A 27715-nucleotide genomic window follows, 5' to 3' on the forward strand; every position below is an offset into this window, starting at 1 on the left:
AACTTTCATACAGGACTCATAAAATATTACAGTGGTGCCTCACACAACGAACTTAATTCGTTCCAGGAGCAAGCTTGTTATGCAAAAAGTTCGTTATGTGAAACGCGTTTTCCCATAACAATACATGTTAAAAAAAATAATTCGTTCTGTAGCATAAAATATGCTAAGATGACAAAAAAAATATGCTAAGATGACATATTTTTATTTAGATACATCTAAAAACATAATTTTTAAAAAAAAAAAACACACATTTTTTTAATTTTAAGACAGACTAAGTAGAGTCTACCGAATCTTGCACATCTTCATCCATTTTCTGCTTTTTGGCCGATGGTTTCATGAAAAACCTGTCCAAAGTTCGCTGTGCGAGGCGTTCGTTATGCGAGGCACCACTGTATTTTTTCTTGGCAACAAAAATGGTTAAAAACTTGGTTTTCTAAAGAGACTTGTATAAATACAAAGCTACGAAGATACACAATGCTTAAGTGTCTGGAATCATTTTGTTCCCTGAAGTCTTCAGCAAGATCACAAAGTGCTCAAAAATTCTTTGACCTGAGAAGAGGAAAAACATATTAATATAGTTATTTGACTAATTTGAGATATCTAATATTCATCTTCATTTAAAAGTATATAACAATTGAGGACCCATCTATATAAATAATTCTATCACAAAGCCATAGCATTTACTTTAAAAGCTATATTAATAAATACTTTAGTAAAAGCTGAATGATATAAAATGTAATTAAAGGAGTTATTAAATTTAGCCTAAGATTGATATAGTTCTATAACAGCCTTAGTCTCTAGTTTTATAATGTTTCATTTTATAATCATAATTTTATCTCTTTATAATACCTCAGACCCTGACATGTACAGCTTTAGTATTGATAACATTAATAACTGTAATGGTTTAAACAATTCTGAAGGTTCAGACATGTAAAGATCTGTAATTTTTCTTTTTTTGCAATGTTTCCCTCCCCACCCCCCAGTTAATTTTCTGTAATTTCTCTGAAGCTCAAATTTGAATCTAGTATATACTCTGTAATGTTAATGCCTGAGGAAAGGCAATATAAGCAGTGACTGAATCTAGCCAATTAACTAACATCACAGTAACAAGATTTTGTTCTCTTCATATTCTAGACTATACAGTAATTCTCCTGAACAACAATTATTGCCATGTCAAAATATTTCAACTGCTAATATTATTAATAAAACAAAAACAAATAATACAAAATGATGATTTCTAGTCATTCTTCACAGAAATGTTACAATAAATTTTTTTTAAGTGGATTTACAAATTCATTCAGTTAAAATGATGGTTGGTTGTTAGTGTTTCAATGGCTAACTTAATTTATTGTAATAGTTATCATTTAAGTGAATTCCACCCTATATTTTAAAATATCATTTATAATAAGAAAGAAGTCACTTGAATTGTCCAGATATGCTTTAATTTATATGATGGAAAAAACAACTATCTGAAATAGTAGTTATCTATAAATGTTAAGGTTTTAAAAATTCTTGAGATATATTCCTTAATGAATGTCAAGTACCTATTAGGAAATAGCAAACACTTTGTGACAGGAGAAAAAAAATATCAAATTTATCTCAAAACAAAACAAACAAAAAAGTGTGGCTTCTTTAGACCTTAGATCACTAATTTAATTAACACAAGTACAAAGATATTCGTTATGTAATTCTCAAACTATTCTCTCTCAAGCATTCATCAAAAAGTTCTCTCCCAGTACCTTTATCAACAAAGGTACCACTCACTTAATAGAATATACCAAACATCTGGGGGATAAATTAACTCTGATTAAGACAATGACTCAATGATTAGACAATGACAATTCATCACTGACAAGGTCCCAAATAGCCTGGCTGGCATGACTCAGTGGTTGAGCAGCGAACTATGAACCAGGAGAGGTCATAGTTCAATTCCAGGTCAGGGCTTATGCCTGTGTTGTGGGCTAGATCCTCAATCCAAATAAATTTCAAAACTAAAACTCCTTTAATCTCAAGACTAATATAAAAATGGCTAAGGTCTATATCTTACAATTTCAAATATTCTCCATATTGAATTTAGTTGAAAAAAATAAATAGTTAATTATTAAAATGTCTAAAGATTAAGTGGTATAGGGAAAGGAGAAAAAGGAGAGAAGCAAGCAAGAACTTTTGTGATTATTCCTGTATCTCAGGTAAAGGAACTAAAAGATTAAAAAGCTCCTTATTTTAGGTAAGGCCACAAAGCTAGAATTTCAAGTTAGGATTACAATATAAATAGTCTAAATCCCTCTAAAGCTTTTAATTGCCCCTTAATGTAACTTTATGTAATCAGTTCTGTTAGAAAATTTTCTCACAAATAAGGATACCTTTTTAGACAAGACCAAGCAAATATTAGTTTATATTCTTTGTATAAATCTACCTTTTCAATCAGACTGTCATGTTTGTCTTTAAAGTCTTCATTAACATCCAATGTTAAGATAGGCACTTCTTCTAGATAATCAAAGTTGGTTCTATTTAAAGAGTGATAAACAAAACAAAGCAATAAATAAGAGAAAAACTAAAAACTCATTATTATAACTCAGACAAATCAAAATGGCAGTCATTTTTCTATTAAAGTTATTCTGTAAGTACTTCATCTGACAGCCCCTTCTTTCTCACCTAGATTTACAAATATGTATCTAAAAATCTCAGGTATAATACATAAAGCTAGGCATTGTGACATGTAATAGTCCTCAAAAACAAAAAACATATTGTATAGTAGGAGGAATATCTGCATTTTAAAGATGATAAAACTAACGTTCAAGGAGACCACTCTGAAACTCAGAGATTATCCAAGTTCATACACTAGTTAGTGGAGCTGGTTTGAACCAAAAACTGACTAGTGGCAAAGTGCATACTCAAAAATTATGTTATACTACCTCCCAAGTCTTGATCTAAGAAACAAATTTGAAATATCTTATCTTAAAATAGTTTCTGAAAGAGAGTACCTAAATAATATACAGATATATTTTCTATTTTATCACTTAATGCGAAATTCCTTATATTATGCTGTCAGTACCACAGGGGGCAATTAGCTATAAAAACTTTAAGAAAATGAATCTCATTGAAATAAAAAGAATAAAAATCCACACCTAATTTAAAAATAAAATTGGACATATTGTACGTTTTTAATTACAATTTGACAGAAGTATTAAAAATGAGTAGTAAATAAGAAGGAAGTCTTACTTCAGTGTTCTGTGCAGGAGCCAGCTTTCATGCTTATAGTGAAGCTTCTCTAAATATTCAAGAGGAATGCCTTGTTCTTCATTTCTTCCCCGTAAATGTATTCTATTCAAGCATTTCTAAAAGCAAGAATAAGAAGAGAGGGTAGCCCTGGCTGGTTTGGCTCAGTGGGCAGAACGTTGGCCTGGGGACTGATGGGTCCCGAGTTTGATTCCAGTTAAGGGCACATGCCTGGGTTGCAGGCTCAATCCCCAGTTGGGAGCATGCAGGAGGCAGCCGATCAATGATTCTCATCATTGATGTTTCAATCTCTTTCCCTCTCCCATCCTCTCTGAAATCAAAAATAATTTTAAAAAGAAGAGAGCAGGGGGAACAATTATTCTTGTCTGATACCATTAAATTTTTCTTCCTTAGTGTCCTTCTAGTCATGCTAACCAAAATCTCTATTCTTTCTAAGAACAAACAATAGTTCCTTTTTCCCTCCCTATAGTTTTCAACAATTTGGTGGCTCTAAACCAAATATTAGTAGTACTTACAAAATAAGTCTATAAACCTTTGGCATCTACATTTGAAATGTATTGTCTAAAGTAAGCTTAGTAAAAAGAAAAAAAAGCAGAATAAAACTGTGCTTCTAATTCTATTATAAATTCTCTTTTCAAATAATTAAATGAGAATTTAATCAAAGGATATCATAAACAATATTAATGAAATAATACATTTATATTAAACTTTAAGATATGTTTCTAACAATTAAATTATTATTTCTTCTTATTTGCATTTATTATTTTCATAATTAAAAATTATTTTCAGAAATAAAAGTGAATTTTAAAGTTACGATTGTTAAATTCTGGTTTACTTGATATTAGAAGAACAAAATCATCACTTGGAATCAGAAACATAGTTCCTTTGAAAATTGAGCCTCAATATAACACAGTATTCTTTCAAGCTAGGAGTTGTAACATTTACATTATCAGAACTTACTTTGTGACTCAAGTAAGAAGTAGAAATAAAAATCAAAGAAAAATGGGAATGCAAGCACCAAAACCAGAAATTTAATAAATTTAAGTTCTCATTTAGGTTAGTTTTATGAAAGGCATCCTCTTGGTCTTCCTGTATTCATTACATAATTTCATATGTAAACAATACCTATGCTGCAATCTATGATGAAAGGCACAATTTCAAGTAAACTCCCTTAACTAAAAATGGCAAAGGTCCATTAAGTCTCTTCTCAACTATAGCTGCTACTACCCACCCATTCCAAAGCAAAACCAGGAAATATTTCCTCCATCAAGTTTGCCATTCATTCAGCAAATATTTACTGAGCTCCTACTATGTATCCAAGCCTTATTCTAGGCACTGAAAATTCAACAGTAATTAAAATATCCAAAGTCCCACCTCATGAAGTCCATATTCTAGAAGTTGCTTAAGCAAGTTTCTTAATCTAACTGTGATAAGTGACTCTGCAAAAGTTAAGAAATTATGAAGAATAGAATTGAGGTAGAACAAATAAGGATCTAAAAGAGCAACCTGCCAAATCTGGGTTCCTAGTTTGCTGGAAAATAGAATCTTCTATCTACACAGTTCTGTTTCTCATTTGGAGGTAGGAATCTAGAGGGTGGGGAATGAAGTTTATTATTTTGTCTTCACTGCATAACACTGAAAATTTTCCAAATATTACTTTAAATTTTCAAAGGAACAAGCAAATGTTTAAGTCTCACCTCTGGACTAGCTCGAAGATAAATGATTCCATCCAGTTCAAGGCTTTGGCCAAATTGGTTATTCATCCAGTCATGCCAGTCCTGATAAATTGTCCACTCTGTTTCATTCATACATTCAGATTCATACAAGTTAGATGCAAAAATATACCTGAAAGAGAGTCTATACATAAATCCTTTCCAAAAAGCACAGAGAAATAGAAAAGAGAAAATGGATCTATCAAATGGACATGGAACCTTCTCCTAAAACCTGTGGCAGATAATGCTTTGGATAACAAAAACAAACAAACAAACAAAAAACAAGAGTATCTCCAACTACATAAAATTATGTATTGCCCAGTGGTTCTCAGAAATGTGGTGTGAGGACCCCTGATACACACCAAGACCTTTCCAGAAGTTTTGTGTGAGAGGCCAGAGAACTTTTATACTTCAACCAAAACAATATGTTTAACAGAGTGAATACGGAACCATAAATGAGAACCCAGCTCATTTAAATCAGGCATTAAAGAGATTCACAGAAATGTAAAATGCTGCTCTTCTCACTATTTCTTTTTGCTTTGAAAAAATGTAATTTTCACTATATGTTATTTATGTTTATATATAATGGGTTTATTATAGCTAACTTTAAATAAATTTTTCCATTTCTCAATCTTAATTTCTAATAACAGAAATATGAATAAGACACAAAGAACTACTCAATAATTATTAAGAATGAAAAGGGGTCCTAAGAACAAAAGTTTGAGAACCCCTGTTCTGAGCTAACTCTAGAGATTTAAAGAATCCTTGCATACACAGGGTAATTCCAAGGCCCCCTTAAAGATTTTTCATATTCTTGCTCCAGGTGAGTCTAGAATATAGATTCAGATTTAACCAGAGCAGATGAGAATTTTTAAAATTTCTCTACAAATTTGAATGATATGGCCACATATCCCCAATAGCTCCCATGGAATGTAGAAATTATCTATAATAATAAAAGTGTAATATACTAATTAGACTGGACATCCTTCAGGATGACCTTCCAGAAGAAGCCGGAGCTGCAAGGGAAGCCCAGGTCCCGGGTCCCGGAGGAAAGCTGGTGCTGGCAGCGGGGGGAAGGAAGGCCTTCTCTATTATGAATTTCATGCATCAGGCAATACTATAACTTCCCTAATGCCATTAGTTTCAAACTGTTAAAAGTATTAAATGTCATTCTCCATATCAAATCCCCAACTCAACCTCTCTTATTACTTTGATTCCAAGAAAACAGAAAAGAAAAAACAAACTAAGCCAAGGACCCAACATAATAAGTACAAATAATTTATATATACCTGTCACTATACACAGATCGTTCAAAAAATAATACAGGCTTCTCCGCATCTTTGAGCTTGCCATTGAGAGAGGCAAGCTGAGCTCGTATGCGACTGAGGCAGGCATATGACTGGAAGGTAAAGGACCATCGCTCAGGTTTCTCATACATCATCTGAAGAACATTCCCACCACTTTTCTGAGATGTGGTCAGTTCTTGCTTCAAATTTGGAAGAAAAGAAAAAAAAAAGAAAGAAAGAAAGAAAGGAAACAAAAAGCAAAGTTAATGATCAATAGGACTCTTAATTTTTTTAAAAGCTCATAAAGAGAAGTTGGATAAATAAATGCATCATGATTAGCAAAACCAAAATGAGTAATTCTTCTTCTTTCTTCTCTTTTCCACTGTATTTTTAGGTTACCTGAAGCTGGGAAGAATTTGAAAAGCTAGCTTAACTACCAATTCCTTAGATCTTTTTCACAAGAGGTCACAAACAGCCTATGTCAGAAATTATTTGGCCCAAATTTAAATTAGTTGTCAATATCTAAGAGCTACATAATTTCATATAATATAGCTGGATGTTTATCTTCTTTTTAAAAATAGGAAAATGAAGTAATTCTGTGCCTGCATTTCCTCTTGGTAAAAATCAGCTACAGTAGGTAGGGTAGGCCATGTGCTTCACTAGGTAGGACACAAGCTCATTGTTTATAAGCCCCACCATTCCCTGTTGAGACTCACAACTTTTTATATGAATACTGACTGCTGGATACACAAGAAAAGTTAGCAATCGAGCACAAATATCAGGCACAAATTCTTCAAGTTGCTATTTCATCTTATAATAAATGAGTCAAAACTGGTATTCCTTTTTAGTGCTTGTCTGTTTTCAGTTTTTCTATTTCCTCCTTTGACGTCAGGTGGTCAATCAACACGGTTGTCTCTTTAAAGTCCCTTCCTTGACAGGCCCTTCTAATCAGAAAATAAGTTTTTATTAGATTGTGTCAAAAGTATAAGTAAATACCCTAAGAACCTTAATGCATAATTTTTGTGACCTCCATTTTGGCCACAAAAATAATGTGCTTCCTTCCTTTTCTCAGCGATTTGCATGTCCCTTTATCCTGTACTTTTAACTATTGCAAACATTCCCCTTCAAAAGAAAAAGCAGTTAAATTTGTGTTTTAAAAAAATATTTTCATCATGTACTGTCACATAGTAAAGTTTGGCAGTTCTAAAATAGTTTCATAAACTTTTAAGTAATTAACATGCATTTTCTCTTTAATAAAACTTCCTTCACCTTTCCTGGATGTCAACTACTCCTTCAAAGAGGGTCTATGAGTAGACCAAAGAACATTTGCATTTACCTGTAGTGAAAAAGAATCCAATGAAACAGAAAAACTAGGTCACATCAAATTTATTTCAATACTGACATCAGATTTTATAAGGCACATTTCTTCAAAAGGAGATGGAGTATATTTTTAAAATATATTTTATTGATTTTTACAAGAGGAAGGGAGAGGAATAGAGTTAGGAACATCAATCAGAGAGAAACATTGATTAGCTGCCTCCTGCACAATTCCTACTAGGGACTGAGCCCACAACCAAGGTACATGCCCTTGACTGGAATCAAACCCAGGACTGTTCAGTCCATGGGCTGATGCTCTATCTATTTAACCAAACCAATTAGGGCATTGATGACATATTTTAAAGATAATCTTAACATGGGAAGAGAAGGTAAGGGAGATACATCTTATATGACACCTAGTCTTATTATTTTACTAATATCTGTGGCAGCTTGTCAATACATAGCAACATTACAACCACTAGATGGCAGGTTTAAAAAAAAAAAAAAAAGCTTAAAGAAAAAAACCCAAGCTAAGCTAACAGGTGCAAATTTAATTACTGACTAGGGAATCAGATCAAAAGTTATCAACAGTCCAATTCTTCTAATTCTACACCAACTGCTCAGAGTGTGATTAAGTAGAGAACATCCAAATCAGGACTGGCCTTGAAAGGGTTGAATCTGAAGACAGTCTACTTTTCACTATTGATGATACGTATTCTAAAGAAAGCTGAGACTTGGACAATAGGTAACTCACACTCAAACCTTAAGGATTAGATTAGGGATGGGTATAAAAAAGATATTCAGTATGAAAAAAAGAAAATCCCATTTCTTGAGTTTTTAAAAAGAAAAAATAAAGTACCCAGCCCAGATGGGTGGCTCTGACTCATCCAACACCATCCTCACACTCCACAGCCTAGTACCCCAAAATACTATCCTCCTGAGGCAGGAAAGTTAGAATAGGGAACAAAGGCCTCAAGCTCTAACACTCCTTCAACTTGGCTGGAACATCACAGACACAACCTTCACTGACACCGGTGCCCTGAGAAAAGACAAGGATGAATGGCAACATCAGTCACCGCACCAGCGTCACAAGCAGAGGACCATCCTACTCCACCACTCCCTATTCCACCACCACGTTTAATAAAAACCTTCCACCCAGACCACTGAGGCACTTCATTCTCTGAGGTCAACTGCTCTCACTTCTCTAGTTCAGACTATCACTTTAATAAATTTATTGTGCTTTTTAACTCCTGTCACACTCTTGAATCCTTTCTTGTTCCCTAACAAAAACCTGGATCTGGTTAAGGTCTCCCTTGAGATCCCTCACACTGTCTGAAACTCCACCTAGAAGTACAAAGGACTAACAACATAGTAGCTCTCAATACACACCCAAAAAAGCTATCCTCAGGGAATGAGCACCAAATCCATTGAAGGTTATCAAATTGTAACATCCTGACTGGATTGCAATAAACGGACTGATAAAAGTATATGTTAATAATAATAATAATAATAGCAGCATCTCCACAGTAATTTTAAAGAAAGGTCAGTTTGGAAATTTTTGACTCTAGAACATGTGAAGAAACACCCCAGTCCATAAACACAAGTTTCAGGTCCATGAAGCCAAAGATACTCAAAAGAAAGACAGATGCATCAATGTGTCACAGTATGATGACCTCAGTCATTAAGATAATATAACTAATTCCCTGACTCTGATTCTAAACAGACAACCTTCTTAGTATAACCTGTCTTCCCATGCATATGAATGCAATGTTTGCAACCTTTCCTCGCCAATGTCAACCAGAGTTCAATATACTCCCAACACTAACAGAGCAATCATTTTTCATTATTGTCGGGGGTTTTTGAGAGTGAAAGAAACATCTATGTGAGAAACATTGATCAGTTGCCTCCCAAATGAACCCTGACTGGGGGTTGAACCAGCAACCTAGGTATGTGCCCTGACTGGATAGAGATCCCACAACCACCTGGATGACCCTCCAACCATCATGAGCCACACAGCTGGGGCAGGGCAGTCATTTTTAACCAGGAGGTATCCATAAGAAACTGCTTTTTTTTTTTCTTTCATTTTTTTATTAAGGTATTATATGTGTACATATCTTACCAATTTCCCCCCCCACTCCCATACATGCCCTCCCTCCCCAGAGTTTTGCGTCTATTGGTTATGCTTATATGCATGCATACAAGTCCTTCAGTTGATCTCTTATCTCCCCCATATCTCCCTATCCTCCCTGCTGTAATTTGACAGTCTGTTTGTTGCTTTACTGTCTCTATATCTATCTTTTTGTTCATCAGTTTATAATAAGAACTGCTTATTTTTAAAAGCACCCCAAATCCTTGAGATTTTTAAGAGTTTCTTCTAATAGTTGAGACTTATGGCCCTACATTGAGATTGGATTGACCTAATTCAATGAATCTAATAATTACATTTCCCTCTGAAATTTAAAATTTTGGCATTTTGGCCCTAGTTGGTTTGGCTCCATGGATAAAGCGACTGAAGGGTCCCAGGTTTGATTCCAGTATAGGGCATTTACTTTGGTTGCCGGCACATCCCCAGTAGGAGGCATGCAGGAGGCAACTGATCGATGTTTCTCTCTCATCGATGTTTCAAACTCTCTATCCCTCTCCCTTCCTATCTGTAAAAAATATATTTTTTTTAAAATTGTGCTTTAAAAAATGACATTTGCCCAGCCATCATGGCTCAGAGATTGAGCATCAACCCAGGGTTTGATTCCTGGTCAGGGCACATGCCTGGTTTGTGGGCTCAATCCCAATGGGAGGTGTTCAGGAGGCAGCCCATTAATGATTCTCTCTCATCATTGATGTTTCTATTTCTCTCTCCCTCTCCTTCTCTCTCCGTAGTCAATAAAAATATATTAAAAAAAAAGAAAAGAAAGAAATGTAACTCTTACTTCCCCTTCTTCTCATTCACAACATAGAATGAATAATGCTGAGAAATTGAAACTTGTGTCCAGGATGAAAGTCTGGCAAAAAAATGACAGTACAAAGAAATGGGAGCTTACATGATTCTTTCTAAGACAAAAGGCTTAAAAAATAAACTAATAAAATTCATTTACTAGGTAGTTTTGTTTTTCTTGTTTGCTTATCTTTTTTAAAACAAAAAGTAAAAAGCAACTCAAGGAATTTAACTTGCAATTGGATTTTTTAAAACTTTTAAATTAATTTTTAAAAACTTTAAAAATTTTACTTAGATATAATCAAGTACTTATGTTATATGCATATACTCCAGTGTTTACATAGATAAGCATCCTTGTACTACTATCCAGATGAACATGAAGAATTTCTTTTTATTTTACTTTTTTTTAAAAATAAATCTTTATTGTTTATATTATTACAAAAGTTCATTTTCCCCCCCCTCCACCAGGTTCCCACCCCACCCTCTGCCCTTTTCGCACCCCCCATTGTCCTCATCCATAGGTGCACAGTTTATGTTCAGTCTCTTCCCGCACCCCCACTCCCCTTTTCCCCGAGAATCATCAGTCCACTCCCCTTCCATACCTCTGATTCTATTATATTCAACAATTAATATTGTTCATCAGGATGAACATAAAGAATTAAAGCTAGGTTTCAAAGTTTTACTGGAAAAAGGAAAAACAAGCAAACACCCAAGAGACTAAATACTACTGCTTCTCTAAGCCAAAACGTTTTTATTTTAAATTTTATTTTCATACCTGAAATTCATCTTGAGTACTTTGAACATTGCACCATCTGGCAACTGGTTCAGGAACCACTTCCCAATCCTCACAGACTTGTTTAAGGATATTCACAAATGTTGACTTCCCCGCAGCTATTGTGAAGAGGAAAAGTAAAACTGAGGGGAAAAACTTATAGGGGGGAAAAAAGCCAAACTAGTCTTCAACTTTTCAAAAGTTATAATCATGAACAGCATAACATTTCACTCAATGTTGAACTACATGTATTATGGTGTTCCCTCAAGACTAAAGCTGAAAAATTCCTATCACCTAGTAACACATAGATATCCTAATGTCTTAGCACAAGGCATTATTCACAGATGAGTGGCCCAGTGCACGAATTTGTGCACAATGAAAGGAAATTAATTAGAAGAAATATTTAATGTCACTATTGTCCTTTTTCTATAATAGAAATGTCAACCAAATTCACAATCAACAATGACAGATGGAAACACATGTGTCCGATTGGCGCCAGCAAGAGCTTTATGTGTATTGCACAAGTGCGAGGCAGTTTAGCCTTTTATATATGCAGAATAAACTTGATTAATTAGACTTGCTTCCTGATTTAGTTAAGTTTTCCAGCCCAGTGAAGCACCCCAACTTCTCTTTCAGGTAATTGTCAGCAACACAGCAGTAAATATCAACACAAGCAGATTATTATTGTAGATCACACAGGGAGAACAAAGGGTAAAATATTTAACTGCAGCAGTGTTTGACTATATTTTGCCCAGTGAGAAAACCTGAAGTCATTCTCAAGGTGCACCATTTCTTACTTCTTTTCCGTCAGGTCAAGTTTCTAAGATTTCAAAATCTCCGTTTTCCAGCTAATGAAAAGAAAATAGGATTTCACCAAGTCTCCTATCTACCTGCTCCAGGACTTCTGTGATTATCAAATGAGATGAGGCACGGGAAAACGCTTCACAGACATTTGGTTCAAGTGCAAAATGTGGAGATGAAAAAATGGCAGCAGAATAGATGGACATGTCCTGAGCCTTGTTCTGGAGCAGACAGAATGAGCAGCTGAAATGAATAACATCCACTCTGAATTGGGGAAGGAGACTCAGCTGCCCAGAGCACCGAGACCACACGAGCAGCAGACACATGAGCAGCCTGCTCCTGTCCAAGGAGCAGCAGCCCTGCGAGCAGCCCGCCCAAGGCTGAAGAGCAGCAGCCTCACATGGCCTGCCCCTGTCCAAGAAGCAACATCTGTGTGAGCTCCCTAGTCTGAGGAACAGCAACCACACAAGCAGCATGCTCCTGTCTGAGGAGCAGCCCCCTCCACCCCCAATGACTGAGGAGCAACAGCCCCGTGCAGCCCGCCCCCATCTGAGGAGCAGCAGCTGCATGAGCAACCTGCCTCCATCCAAGCAGCAGCCATAGAGCAGCCTGCCCCCATTCAAGGAGCAGCAGCCACCTGAGCAGCCCACCCGGGTCCAAGCAGCAGCAGCCACACAAGCAGACCACCTACGTCCAAGGAGCGGCAGCCACGCAAGCAGTCTGGACCCATCTGACAAGCAGCAGCCTCACGAGCAGCTTGCCCCACCTGAGGAGCAGCAGTCACGTGCATCCAGCCCCCATCCAAGGAGCAGTAGCCACATGAGCAGTCCGCCCCCGTGCGCGCTAGCAGCTCACTCCCATCAGAGGAGCCGCAGCCTCATGACTAGCCCACCTCCCTCCAAGGAGCAGCAGCTGTGCGAGCAGCCTTCCCCCATCAGCAAGAGGAGACACCACTGCTGCAAACAGCACCCACCAGAGGAGCCGCTGCCACTACTGCCTGAGGAGCAACCACAGCTCCAGGAGCCACTGCCACCCAAGGAGCAGCCCCTGCACGACTCGACACCTAGTGATAACACATAAAGCTCTCGCTGGTGCCAACCGCACACGTTTCCATTTGTCACTGTCAATCATGAATTTGGATGACACATCTATTATAGAGAAAGGGCAAATAGCAATATTAAAATATTTCTTCTCATTAATTTCCTTTCAAGGTGCACGAATTCGTGCACTGGGCCACTAATAAATTATAAAACCTTTTTTGCAAAGTAATTCCTATAAGAAATAGCCATGTTTTCTCTGCTTTATTTTCATGATTCTGTGCAATGTGTACTCTATCCAATCCTTAAAAAAATTTATCTGATCATTCACTAGTTTCTTAGAAATTGCAGTAGAGGAGATAGATATTCAGGTAAAAGCAAAACACATTATATTTATAAATTACCCAGAAATACATTCAATTTAATAATAGGAAAAGTGTTGACCTAAAATTTAATAGCGTGCAGCAGTACTCCTAATGACCACCACACCCTTTCTATCTGAAGTCACCAAATGTGGTTATATTAGACATCTCCAGTCAGCAGGTTTCTCTCTCTCTCTCTCTCTCTCTCTCTCTCTCTCTCTCTCTCTCTCTCTCTCTCTCTTTCCCGCCCTCTCTCTCTCTCTCCCCCCCCCCCACACACACACAAACATAAAAAGCAACTTCAGTATGCTTATAAGTAAAGCCTCCTCTTCCTTATAAAATGGATCCAAAGAGGGCAAAAAGAACTTACCTTTGACTTACAAAACTAAATTCAAATCTAGGACAACAGAAAAAAAGAACAAACTGGAACAACTTTGAAAGATCACACGTAGAGCCCTAGCTGGTTTGGCGCAGTGGAGAGTATCGGGCCTGCGGACTTGAAGGGTACTGGGTTCAATTCCAGGCTAGGGCACATGCCTGGGTTGCAGGCTCAATCCCCAGTAGGGGACATGCAGGAGGCAGCCAATCAATGATTCTCTCTTATCACTGATATTCCAATCTCTCTCCCTCTCCCTTCCTCTCTGAAATCAATTTTAAAAATAAAAAAATAGATCACATATAGAGGGGGAAAAGAGGAGGGTTGATAAGATAACAGACAGAAAACAGTTGAGGAGAAATAAACTTTTAAGGATAAATTGGATGACTATTAGATTTAATAATGAGAAAAACACTGTTAACCACGGATTTTGTGTGGAGAAGGTAAGCATAGGGAGTATAAGAATAGCATCTAGAAGAATAAGTGGAAACATAAAAATGATCACCAGATATTCAGAGGTAAATAAAGATGGAAAGGAAAACATGATGCTCAGAAAAAACACCCGAGGAACACATTTTAAAAATTAGGCAAAATCAATCAATCTAGCCTGAGAGCACTTAGGCTAGAATTCAGCTTTCTTCTGACACTGCCTACACATGCAATATGTTTAACTGGTCATATTTTGAAATTTTAAAAGTAATAAAAGTACATATAATTCAAACAATAATTACCTGCAGTTCCCAATTGTACTAACATCTAGTTTGTTAGCCTTTGGGAGGGAGGCTAGAAAATAAGCTAATTAATAAATTAATATTCTATAAAGGCAAAGATGAATAAGAACCAAGGACAATGATGTTAATACTTTAAAAAGCCATGGCACCTAACAATTATGAATGCCAAGCAGGCATCATGCTAGAAGTCATTCTACACAGACTATTATGAGAAGAAACAGGTTAAGGCATCCATAGATCTAACATAAGGGGTTATTTTAGAAACAGAGAAAATGAGAAGATAGTTATCTTATACTAGAGGCCTGGTGCACAAATTTGTGCACCAGTGGGGTCCCAGATTGCAAGGTGGCACAGGCGAGGCCAAGGGACCCCACCAGTGCACGATCGGGGATGGGGAGGGACACAGGGGAGCTACAGAAGGGCTCCATAGCGTCCCCAGCCCATCTCGCTCAGTCCCAATCAGTCGGACCCCAGCAGCAAGCTAACCTACCAGTCGGAGCATCTGACCCCAGTGCACGTCATAGCAAGTGGTTGAGCAGCCTTAGCATATCATTAGCATATTATGCTTTGCTTGGTTGAACAGATGGCAGGACAACTGGACAATTAGCATATTAGGCTTTTATTATATCTATAATAATAAATGCATAATAATGCCAATTAGAGCAGACAGCCAAACAACTTTCCAGAAGAAGCTAGGGCTGCAAAGGCTGAGGCAGCTGCCATGGTTGCAAGGGCTGAGCCCCTTGCACAAATTTTGTGCATCGAGCCTCTAGTAGAATAATAAAAACATGATAAACAAAATGATCAGATGGCAGAATGACCAGTCACTATGATGCACACTAACCACCATGGGGATGATGCTCAACACAGGAGCTGCCCCCTGGTGGTCAGTGCACTCCCACAGGGGGAGCGCCACTCAGCCAGAAGCCGGGCTCAGGGCTGGTTGGCAAGCCCAGCAGCGATGGTGGAAGCCTCTCCCACCACTGCTGCAGGTGGGTTCAGGCGGTAAGGCGTGAGGGGTCCCAGGCTGCTAGAGGGTTGTCAGCCGAGGGGTCCCAGACTGCAAGAGGGCACAGGCCAGGCTGAGGGCCCCCCTGCCCCAGTATACGAATCTTGTGCTCCAGGCCTCTAGTATAAATATTAAATAAAATGAACAGTTAAGTCTCCAATTCTAGGGATCAGAGAAGAATCGTAAATTGTTTTCTACAACACAGATAAGCAATTTGTACATTTATAGCTTATTTGAGTCTGACAAATTGGAGGAGACATGAGCAACAGTGCAAAAGCAATAACAGCAACTGGCAAAGCTTCAGTGTCAGGAAAGACTCAGTGGTGAGGAATAAAGTCCATCTAAATAGCAAAATGTCATCTTACAAAAATGCAAGGTTCGGTGTTAGCAAATATTCAGACTTAATTTCCAGGACCTCAAGTCCTCTATATAAAATGGGGTAAATCAATGCATACAGTCTTCCCTCAGCATCCACGGACTTCCAACTACAGAAACCGTACAGGTATTTATTGGAGGGGAAATCCACGTATAAGTTGACCTGCACAGTTCAAATACATGTTATTCAAGGGTCGAACTATATATGGACCTTTTCCACTGGTGCCTTAATATGAGAGCAATGAAACAAAATATCCTCTTTGAGGGTATGTTCAGCTTTTACTCTAACCCTTGGAATGCTGCTAAAGCATCTGCTTGCCTTGCTTTTTAAAAGTCCAAATGTTTGGTTTTAGAAGGAAGATCCAAGATGGCTGCTCGGGTAGACACCTAACTGCAGCAGCACACAACAATTTCAATGGAATACAACTGAAATGTAGAGTGGACATCGCCCAGAGCTACAGGTAATCGACTGACTGAAAATTCTACAACAAGAAGGAAAGAGAAAACCAGAAGGAAAATCAGAGGAGCTGAAAAAAAGCCTAAGGTACTGAGACATGCTGCACGCTCACACGCACGCGCGCGGAGAGGTCGCAGCCAGAGAGGAGGAGAGGGCTGGGTGCAGCCTGGCGTTCCCTAGCAGGAAGGAAATAGAACCCCCAGCCTGGGCTGAACCCCCGAACTGGCAGCGCTGAGCCCCAGTTATGAGCCAGACCCTGGGGACCCAGGCTCCGGTGGGGGAGACGGGGCTGTGAGGCGGAATCCCAAGCAAGCAGCGAAAAGCAGGGCCCCCGGAGTCGCGCACACATTGCGCGCAGAGGACTGAATGTTGACTCTGATGCTGGATTACCCTAGCGGGAAGAAACAAAGCCTCCGGCAGCGCTGAGCCTCAGTCCGGACTGCTCTGAACCCCAGTCCTGGACCAGACCCTGGGGACCCAGGCTCGGGCAGGGGGAGACGGGGCTGTGAGGCGCAATCCCAGGGGAGTGGCAAAAAGCGGAGCCCCCAGAGTCGCGCGCACTGCGCACAGAGGACAGTCTGTTGACTCTGATCCTAGACTCCCCTAGCGGGAAGGAGAAAAAAAAGCTCCAGACTGGAGGAATGCGACAGGGAGCAGGAGCCCCTGTCGGACACCAGCCAGCCGGGCACAGGCAGGGAGCCAGGCGACGGGCCCCCCAGGGTGGGGGGTGCCCCTGAGCCTTCGACCTCTGAGTGCGGGCAACGGAGCCAAGGCCGGGGGCTGCTTCCTGGGCGGCGCCGACCCAGGCAACAGGCTGGAGCAGTGCGGGAGCCTGTGGAGAACAAAGGGGTGCCACAGGCCAACCTGCTGAGCTCCCAGGACAAGGAGGAAGAAACCAAAGTTCTCAATGTGAAGAAATCAAGTGAGAGCAAAAGATAGTAAAATTACTTAAGAAAGAATACAACGAAGATCTTGAAGAATCAAACACTAAGTCAGAACTCAACTCACCAGCCAACATTGCAACATAAATGCGTTTTAAAAAAAAAAAAGACAGAATGTTGGAACAGCGGTGGCCAGGCCTAGAGTGCCCAGGCACAAGGCAGTGGCAACCGGGCCTGGAGCAGCAACGGCCAGGCCCCAGAGCAGCAGCAGCCAGAACCAGAGCAACAACAGCCAGCACTGGAGCAGCCAGACCTGGGGCAGTGGCAGCCAGGGCTGAGGCGGAGGCAGCCAAGCCCAGGGTGGCCAGTCCAGGAACACCCAGACCCGGAGTGGCCGGGCCCAGAGAAGCCGGGCCCAGACCAGCCGGTTTGGGAGCAGCCAGGCCCAGAACAGCAGTAGCCAAGCACGGAGCATCCAGGCTGGGAGCGGCCAGACTCGGAGCGGCCGGGCCCGGGGCAGCCGGGCCCAGAGCAGCCGGGTTGGGTGCGGCCAGGCCCGGAGCAGCAACTGCCAGGCTGGGAGCGGGCAGGCCCGGAGCAGCCGGGTCTGGTGAGGCCAGGCCCAAAGCAGCGGCTGCCAGGCTGGGAGCGGCCAGGCCCGGAGCAGCCGGGTCTGGTGCGGCCAGGCCCAAAGCAGCGGCTGCCAGGCTGGGAGCGGCCAGGCCCGGAGCAGCCGGGTCTGGTGAGGCCAGGCCCAAAGCAGCGGCTGCCAGGCTGGGAGCGGCCAGGCCCGGAGCAGCGGCTGCCAGGCTGGGAGCGGCCAGGCCCGGAGCAGCCGGGTCATGTGCGGCCAGGCCCAAAGCATCGGCTGCCAGGCTGGGAGCGGCCAGGCCCAAAGCAGCGGCTGCCAGGCTGGGAGCGGCCAGGCCCGGAGCAGCCGGGTCTGGTGCGGCCAGGCCCAAAGTAGCGGCTGCCAGGCTGGGAGCGGCCAGGCCCGGAGCAGCAGCTGCCAGGCTGGGAGCGGCCAGGCCCAGAGCAGCCGGGTCTGGTGCGGCCAGGCCCGGAGCAGCGGCTGCCAGGCTGGGAGCGGCCAGGCCCGGAGCAGCCGGGTCTGGTGCGGCCAGGCCCGGAGCAGCGGCTGCCAGGCTGGGAGCGGCCAGGCCCGGAGCAGCCGGGTCTGGTGCGGCCAGGCCCGGAGCAGCGGCTGCCAGGCTGGGAGCGGCCAGGCCCGGAGCAGCCGGGCCCGGAGCAGCCGGGCCCAGAGCAGCCAGGTCGGGTGCGGCCAGGTCCGGAGCAGCAGCAGCCAGGTCCAGAGCAACTAGGTCGGGAGCAGCGGTGACCAGACCCGGAGCAGCTGGTTGTGGAACAAACCAGAGCAACAGAGGCCAGACCCGGAGCAGCCAGGCCTGGAACAGCTCGCTCCTCGCCTGCCCCTGCCCCTCGGCTGCCTCTCAGACATGGCTGGAAACTTTTGTGGGAACTTGAGGGTCTGCTGAATCAAGTGATGAAGGCTTAGATCTGGATGTGTTGAGTTAGTATAGGGCTGGGGTGTTGATCTGTGAGTGCCTTGGGTGGGGCCTGGATGAGGCTGGTTGACCTATTTGGAAATGTCTTTTGTGTGAAATGTATCATTGGGCATGTGATGGTATTATTGATATGAGAAAATGCTAAGTAACTGATTTACTATCTGAAAAGAGATTTAGTATCAGGGAAAGGGAGGGAGGAAGAGACTGAACATAAACTGCACCTATGGATGAGGACAATGGGGGATGGGGAGGGGGCGGAGGGTGGGGTGGGAACCTGGTGGAGGGGGGAAGAAATGAGGAAGCTTTGTAACAATATGAACAATAAAGATTGATTAAAAAAAAAAAAAAAAAAAGTCCAAAAATTTTATAAAAATTATGGAAACAAAAAACAAAGTGCAAGTGCTTTGAATGGGGTAAGAATTTAAAAACATTCACTGTATGCATGAATGACTATTACATAACTTGGAGACAAAAAAAGTTATCTCAAAACAGGAAATGTCAGGCATAGGTTTCCTGTGGTGGGAAATAGAGAAGAAGTAGAAGTTCAGGTGCATCTTGCAAAATGCATTCATGGTGTGTTCTGTCCTAATCTGGGTAAAGAACAGAAACATAATGGTCTTTGAATCACAGCCCTAAGTTTACTTGGATGTAGGGTAGGCTGTGAGGAAATCCCTGCTGTTAGATAATTAAAAATCTTTGTTCTTGTACACCAATAGTTATAGCAGTTTTAGTCATAATCGCTAAAAACTGGAAACATGTCCAAAATTAGGGAAGAGATAAACTGTGGTATAACCATGTAATGGAATAGAACTAGGCAATAGAAGAGAACTACGGAGACAAGCAACATGAATGACATATTATCATGATGCTAATTTAAAGTATAACACTAGGGAGACAAGAAGGCAACCGAACAGATGGACTTGTTCTGACTCCGGTCCCAGAACAGATAAAAGCAGCGTCTGAGTTGCTCAGGGAAGGTTGATCGGCAGCTAAGGGGCAGCGGAACTCTCAAGGAAGGTAAGGAAGGGTCCGCTGGACAGGATTTCATGACCAAGCGGCCAGCACTGCCGCGGCTGCTCTCCCCGAGCTACGGGCTCGGAGGGAAGGCTGCGCCATCTTACCAGGAAAGGAGGAGCCTCTCTGAAGCCTGGGAAACCCACAGCGGAGGAGTCCATCGAGCAGCTGTGACGCCCCAATCGGCGCAAACACGTGGATTCAAGGGAGTTCTTCAATCACCCACGGAAAGGTCAGAGTTTGTGGGGATAGCGCGAGGGGTCTGTGCCCCGCGGGGCAGGCAGCTACGGTAGCCTCGGAGCTCCCGCGAGGCCCCGCCCCCACCGGAGCCGGGAGCGCCCAAGCGGCTTCCCGCGCCAAGCTGCAGCGAGAGTCCTGCCCGGTGACACCCAGTGCTGGGTTTGGCGAAATCTTCCCCAGAAGCGGGACTTTTTTAAAACGCCAGGGGACACGGGAGACAGATTGTTAAGAATCGCGGCTGTCCCGCCAAGGGCGGAACATCTGGACACCTTGGCGCCTGATCCCCTTCACCCCCTTGCTCCTGAATACTAGGGAAGGACTGCCCAGTTGGGTATATCCGGGGAAATTGCCTTCCTGGAAACAAGGGATCGGAGCCAGAAGAGATAGTCTGGGAGCCAGCTGGCACTCTGCTAGCTAGAGCCATAGAGAAAGAAGGCCAGAGCAACCAAAAAGACTGGGAGGTCAAACCGGTAACACTGACACCTAAGAGCTGAATTACAAACTGCCTTTTTTTTTCTTTTTCTTTTTTTTTTTCTCTTTTCTTTTAATCAAAAATAAATGGACACAAATAACTAAGATATAGCCTACCTAAAATTAAGGACTACCTTACAAAACTGAGGTGCAGTGGAATGCTGGGAACTGCAAGACTCTCTGGTCCGAGAATCAGGTGTGCCAAATACAATAACAGAGGAAGTGAATGACCACTACTGAACATTTTTATGCTAATTTTACTATTCTTTATTTTATTTTCATTTTTTACATCTTTTACTTAAGAAATGAATTTTTTTCTTTTTTCCTTACTTGATTTTACCTTTTCAATTATTACATTTTTCAATCTCTATCATCACTATTACTACTGCTATTTTGCAATTTTTGTTTCTTTTTTTTTTCTTTTTTTTCCTCTCCAGTACCATTTTATTTTTTCTTTATTTTACATGGGGAGTAACCTTCATTCTATTTTAATCTCTACTATAGCATCATTCAAGCCTATCTCAACTCGACCTTTACACCATCACTCTCTTACTAAACTTTAACCTGTTTAGTCTCCGGTTTATCCTATCCCTTTCCGGCTTTAGTTTTTCCTCTATTCTTTCTGTATACGCCCTGCTAAAGCTCTCACTATACTTATAGACCTAAGTTCCAGCCCCTGATCCAAGTGTATAAATACCACTCTCTGCACTAAATTAACTAGTTTAAAAAAAAAAAAAAACTGTTCTCCCCTCTATCTTTTTCTCATTGTTTATGTGAAGGTTGATTATTGTGAATTTTTATGCTTTTTAGTGAAATTGTTATGCTTATTCCTGTGTTGTTATTGTTTCTTTGTATTTTTTTAAAAATCCTGTTTTTGGTTTGTTTCTTTTACTTCTGTATATCATAGCCTTACTTAATAATAGTGGATATTGTAGTTTGTATTAATCTCCAAGTATTGTTACTGGCATTGGCTGGGTTCAGTGGTTGTTCTATAGCAATTTTCTCCACATATATATAGTTTGTTTCCCACTTCTCTTTTACTTTGCTTCTTCTTTCTCTTTCTCTCTCTCTCTCTCTCTCTCTCTCTCTCTCTCTCTCTCTCTCTCTCTCCCTCCCTCCCTCCCTCCCTCCCTCTCTCTTTTCTTTTTTTTCCCTGTTTTCCAACTTCATTTTCTCATTACTTTTTTTTCTTCTTTTTCTATCTCTTTATCCCTCTTTTTTTATTTAAGTATTTTTTTTAATTTTTCTTTATTTTATTTTTATCTTTCTTCCTTCTCTCCTATCCCCTAATTTGCCTTTCTCTAGTGGTCACCTTTATTAGAGGTTATTAATATTGTAAATACATTCCTGTTAAGTGCCTCTTGTGTTGTACCTGGTAGGGTTGTATAATATTTTGTACCTTTAAATCAACGTAGGAGAAGGAACACCACATAACCAGACATCCTGAAAAGAGAGGCCATGGGGAGACCAAAAAATAGCCCGTACATGAAAGAAAAGCAGGCATTACCAGAAAAGGAAGTAAACGAGTCAGAGGCAAGCAGCCTACCAGAGCAAGAATTGAGAATAATGATCATAGGATGGCTAAAAAGAATGGAAGAGAAATTTGACAATAACCAAGAAGAAATGAGGAAGAACCATGAGGAATTGAAGAAGAATCAAGAGGAATTGAAGAACCAAGAAGAAATGAAAAATGACATCACCTAGGAATAAAATTAACTAAGGAAGTAAAGGACCTATACGCGGAAAACTACACAACACTGAAAAAAGAGATAGAGGAAGATGTAAAGAGATGGAAGAACATACCATGTTCATAGATTGGTAGAATCAACATCATCAAAATGTCCATACTTCCTAAAGCAATCTATAGGTTCAATGCACTCCCAATTAAAATACCAACGGCATATTTCACTGACCTAGAAAGAACTCTCCAAAACTTCATTTGGAACAATAAACGACCCCGAATAGCCACAGCAATCCTGAGAAAGAAGAGTAAAGTAGGAGGGATCTCAATACCAGACTTCAAACTGTATTACAAAGCCACTGTTCTCAAAACAGCCTGGTACTGGCACAAGAATAGACATATAGATCAATGGAATAGAATCGAGAACCCAGATATCAACACAAATCACTATGCTCAATTAATATTTGACAAAGGAGGCACGAATATACAATGGAGTTAAGACAGTTTCTTCAATAAATGGTGTTGGGAAAATTGGACAGACACATGCAAAAGAATGAAACTAGATCACCAACTTACACCATACACAAAAATAAACTCAAAATGGATACAGGACTTAAACATCAGACGGGAAACCATAAAAATACTAGAAGCATCCACAGGCAGCAAAATCTCAGACATATGCCAAAAGAAATTCTTCACTGATACTGCCCCTAGGGCAATGGAAGCTAAAGAGAAAATAAACAAATGGGACTACATCAAAATAAAAAGCTTTTTTTACAGCAAAAGAAACTATCAACAAAACAACAAGAAAGCCCACTGTGTGGGAGAACATATTTGCAAATGATACCACTGATAAAGGTTTAATCTCTAACATCTAGAGACAGCTGATACAACTAAATAAAAGGAAGATGAATGATCCAATTAAGAAATGGGCAATGGACCTAAATAGAATATTTTCAAAAGAAGACAGAAGGAAGGCCAAAAGGCACATAAAAGCATGCTCAAATTCACTAATTGTCCGAGAGATGCAAACCAAAACAACAATGCGGTACCATCTCACACCTGTCAGAATGGCCAACATCAACAAATCAACAAACGACAAGTGTTGGCGAGGTTGCAGAGAAAAAGGAACCCTCGTGCACTGCTGGTGGGAATGCAGACTGGTGCAACCACTGTGGAGAACAGTGTGGAGTTTCCTCAAAAAACTGAAAATGGAACTCCCATTTGACCCAGTAATCCCACTCCTAGGAATATATCCCAAGAAACTAGAAACACCAATCAGAAAGGATATATGCACCCCTATGTTCATAGCAGCACAATCTACAATAGCCAGAATTTGGAAACAGCCTAGGTGCCCGTCAGCAGATGATTGGATCAAAAAACTGTGGTGCATCTACACAATGGAATACTATGCTGCCATAAAAAAGTAATTCTCATCATTTGCAGCAACCTGGATGGAATTGGAGAGCATCATGCTGAGTGAAATAAGCCAATCAATGAAAGAGAAACACCACATGACCTCACTCAATTATGGATAATAAAGAACATTATAAACTGATGAACCAAAAGATAGATATAGAGACAGTAAAGCAACAAACAGACTGTCAATTTACAGTGGGGAGAGGAGGGAGATCTGGGGGAGATAATAGATCAACCGAAGGACTTGTATACATGCATATAAGTACAACCAATGGACATAAAACTCTGGGGAGGGAGGGTATGTATGGGAGGGAGGGAGGGGGGCAAAAAAAAAATCAATAAAATATATTTTAAAAAAAATTTTTTAATGTGAAAAGAAAAAAAAGAATATTTAATCACGTGAGAAAATGTTCATGAGCTGTTACAACATAAAATGGATTTAACAACAACAACAAAAAATAAATAAAGTATAACACTAAAAAATTAATAAATGAAGTGTAACACTCAAGGCTACACACACTATGATTCCCATTATATCACATTTTGGAAAAGGCAAAACCTGTAAGGCTAGGACTGAGATCAGTGGTTGCCAAAGGCTAGGAAGAGAGGGGCTGACAACAAAGGAGCACAGGGAACTTCCTGAGGTGGTGGGAATGTTCTCAATCCTGATCCTGATGGTAGGAGAATGACATTATATGTTTCCTAAAGCGGATAATTTAACGTATGTAAATTGCACCAGAAGGACACACACACACACACACACACACACACAAAAAAAAAAAAAAAAAAACCTTCCCTTTGTGGGATCCCAACAATTTAAAGAAACAAAAAACAAAGTGAAAGTGCTTTGAATGGGGTAAGAATTTAAAAACATTCACTGTATGCATGAATGACTAGTACCTAACTTGGAGACAAAAAAAAGTTTTATCTCAAAACAGGAAATGTCAGGCATAGGTTTCCTGTGGAGGGAAATAGAGAAGTAGAAGAGGATGAAACCGGCCCAAAGCGCTGCCAGATGCCCGGGAGGCCACCCCCGCCGTCGTTGGGGAAGGGAGGAGGCGGGGGTGGGCACGGGGGAGGCCGGGGGAGCACGGGGGAGGCCAGGAGGGCAGGGGAAGCCGGGAGGGCACGGGGGGGTGGGGGGGGCCCGGGAGGGCAGGGGGGAGGCCGGGAGGGCAGGGGGAAGGCCGGGAGGGCACGGGGGGGGCCGGGAGGGCAGGCAGGGGGGAGGCCGGGAGGGCAGGCAGGGGGGAGGCCGGGAGGGCAGGCAGGGGGGAGGCCGGGAGGGCACGGGGGAGGCCGTGGGGGGCAGGCAGGGGGGAGGCCGGGAGGGCAGGCAGGGGGGAGGCCGGGAGGGCACGGGGGAGGCCGTGGGGGGCAGGCAGGGGGGAGGCCGGGAGGGCAGGCAGGGGGGAGGCCGGGAGGGCACGGGGGGGGGCCGGGAGGGCAGGGGGGAGGCCGGGAGGGCAGGGGGGAGGCCGGGAGGGCAGGGGGGAGGCCGGGAGGGCAGGGGGGAGGACGGGAGGGCAGGCAGGGGGGAGGCCGGGAGGGCAGGGGGGGGGAGGCCGGGAGGGCACGGGGGGGGGCCGGGAGGGCAGGGGGGAGGCCGGGAGGGCAGGGGGGAGGCCGGGAGGGCAGGCAGGGGGGAGGCCGGGAGGGCAGGCAGGGGGGAGGCCGGGAGGGCACGGGGGGGGGGCGGGAGGGCAGGGGGGAGGCCGGGAGGGCAGGGGGGAGGCCGGGAGGGCAGGCAGGGGGGAGGCCGGGAGGGCAGGCAGGGGGGAGGCCGGGAGGGCACGGGGGGGGCCGGGAGGGCAGGGGGGAGGCCGGGAGGGCAGGGGGGAGGCCGGGAGGGCAGGGGGGAGGCCGGGAGGGCAGGGGGGAGGACGGGAGGGCAGGCAGGGGGAGGCCGGGAGGGCAGGCAGGGAGGAGGCCGTGGGGGGCAGGCAGGGGGGAGGCCGGGAGGGCACGGGGGAGGCCGGGAGGGCAGGCAGGGGGGAGGCCGGGAGGGCAGGGGGGAGGCCGGGAGGGCACGGGGGGGGGCCGGGAGGGCAGGGGGGAGGCCGGGAGGGCAGGGGGGAGGCCGGGAGGGCAGGCAGGGGGGAGGCCGGGAGGGCAGGCAGGGGGGAGGCCGGGAGGGCACGGGGGAGGCCGGGAGGGCAGGCAGGGGGGAGGCCGGGAGGGCAGGGGGGAGGCCGGGAGGGCACGGGGGAGGCCGGGAGGGCACGGGGGAGGCCGGGAGGGCAGGCAGGGGGGAGGCCGGGAGGGCAGGCAGGGGGGAGGCCGGGAGGGCAGGCAGGGGGGAGGCCGTGGGGGGCAGGCAGGGGGGAGGCCGGGAGGGCAGGGGGGAGGCCGGGGGAGGGCAGGGGGGAGGCCGGGGGAGGGCAGGCAGGAGGTTGGCCGGGAGGGCAGGCAGGGGGGAGGCCGTGGGGGGCAGGCAGGGGGGAGGCCGGGGGAGGGCAGGCAGGAGGTTGGCCGGGAGGGCAGGGGGGAGGACGGGAGGGCAGAGGGGAGGGGAATTCCAGAGGCAGCTCCGCAGCCAGCCGGGGAGGGAGGGCCTCGCCGAGGAGCGGAAGAGACGCAGCAAACGCGCGCCGCGCCGCCGGGACCCCCCTTCTGTGCGCCCAGCATCGCGCGGGGCTCCTTACCGATGTTCCCTTCGATGGAGATTTTCTTGATGCGGGTCCCCTCGGAGCTGGCCGCGGGAGACGGACAGCTCCTCTTGGGGGGGGTGGCCATGCCTCGGCCGGGGGCGGCCCGGGCGCGTCGGGCAGGTGGCCGGGAAGGGGACACAGGTGCTCGCGCCTCCGCCGCCGCCACCGCGCTGCTGGCAGGACTCGTCCCCGGGTCTCCCGCCGGCGGGTCTCCGATTTGATTTTGGCGCGCGGAGGCGGCGGCGGCGGAGGCGGACCAGCGGCGGGCCGCCCGCCCAGAGGGGAGGCCACGCCCCTCCCCCTCCCCGCCGCAGCTCCGAACGTCGTCAGATCCGGGCCCCTCAGCGTTCGCCCGCCGCGTCCCGGGCCGCCGGGTGCAACCCACAAGGAGGATCCCGCGAGAGCAGAGGGCGGGGCCGCGCGCGCGATGATGAAGGCGCGCCGCTTCCGGGGACGCCGCTGGGGGCGGGTCGGGGAGTGGTTGTTTCCTGAGCGGTGGAAACCACCGGCAAACGCCCCAGACCCGGGAGCGCGGGAGAGCGCCCAGGGCAGAGGGTGTTGCCTGCTGTCAACCTGGGCTGGGCTTGGGGAACTCGCCTCTGCGGTGGGGCTAGTAGAGATAAAGCGTCTGAACGGAATTGATTGGACTTGAACCTTTGAACTTGTCGGGCTGGAGCAATGTGTGATATAAAAGTCAGACACTGGCCTATGTTCTCAGCCTGGAGCAGCATCAGGCTAAGTTCTGCTGGGCAACCCAGCCAAGCAGTTTCCAGCTCTTTTCATGAATTAAGAGCAATCCAGTGCTGAAGATTTTACAATTAACCCCATTTGTCAGTAGGAAACAGGCACTGAGAGGCTGTTGTTCAAAGTCAGCAAGTGGAACTGGGGTGAGAATTGAGAGCAGAGCAGGCTGCATTAACGAACCTTGTTACTTCTTCACCAATGTACTAATACAAGCCCAAATCATTTGCCTTGTCAAGTCTTCGCAAATTTATTGTTTATTCTAAGAGATATAAAAGATATGTCTAAGAGATATAAAAGCTTCTTACTTTGCTCACTTTGAGTTTCATATTTTTATGGGGCTGCTGTATAAACAAAATTTGTGAAATAAAACTTGGTTTTCTCCTATTAATCTGTCTTATATCAATTTACTTTATTAGACCAGCTAAAGAACCTAGAAGGGAGTAAGGAAAACATTTTCACCTCTACAATGCTATGTAGAAGTTAACACAATGAGTATATTTCAGCATGACTAGAACGTATATAACTTTGCATGCCCTTATACCTGGCATGTAGTTAATAAACGTGTTGAATTTTTTAACTTATGTGCCGTGTACTCTGCTAGAACACTCAGCTAGCTAGAGGCAAATAGAGTAAAAAATGCCCAGAGAAACTCAATTTTTAATTATGGTTAAGAAAAAATTG

At 43.8% G+C, this 27715-nt stretch overlaps 1 protein-coding gene across 1 annotated transcript; it reads right to left on the minus strand.

Annotated features, from left to right (window-relative positions):
• Window positions 1–392: 392 nt before the first annotated feature.
• On the minus strand, window positions 393–26675 carry DCK (deoxycytidine kinase). The gene is made up of 7 exons (XM_084871987.1): window positions 26285–26675; window positions 11263–11378; window positions 6242–6438; window positions 4938–5085; window positions 3223–3338; window positions 2417–2507; window positions 393–549 (listed from the first exon to the last, which is right to left on the minus strand). Exons 1-7 carry the CDS (start codon window positions 26373–26375, stop codon window positions 523–525), a joined length of 786 nt encoding a protein of 261 aa, XP_084728113.1. The 5' UTR covers window positions 26376–26675; the 3' UTR covers window positions 393–522.
• Window positions 26676–27715: the final 1040 nt, after the last annotated feature.

Source organism: Pipistrellus hanaki (genome assembly GCF_964339955.1).
Source record: "Pipistrellus hanaki genome assembly, chromosome: 1".
NCBI lineage: Eukaryota > Metazoa > Chordata > Mammalia > Chiroptera > Vespertilionidae > Pipistrellus > Pipistrellus hanaki.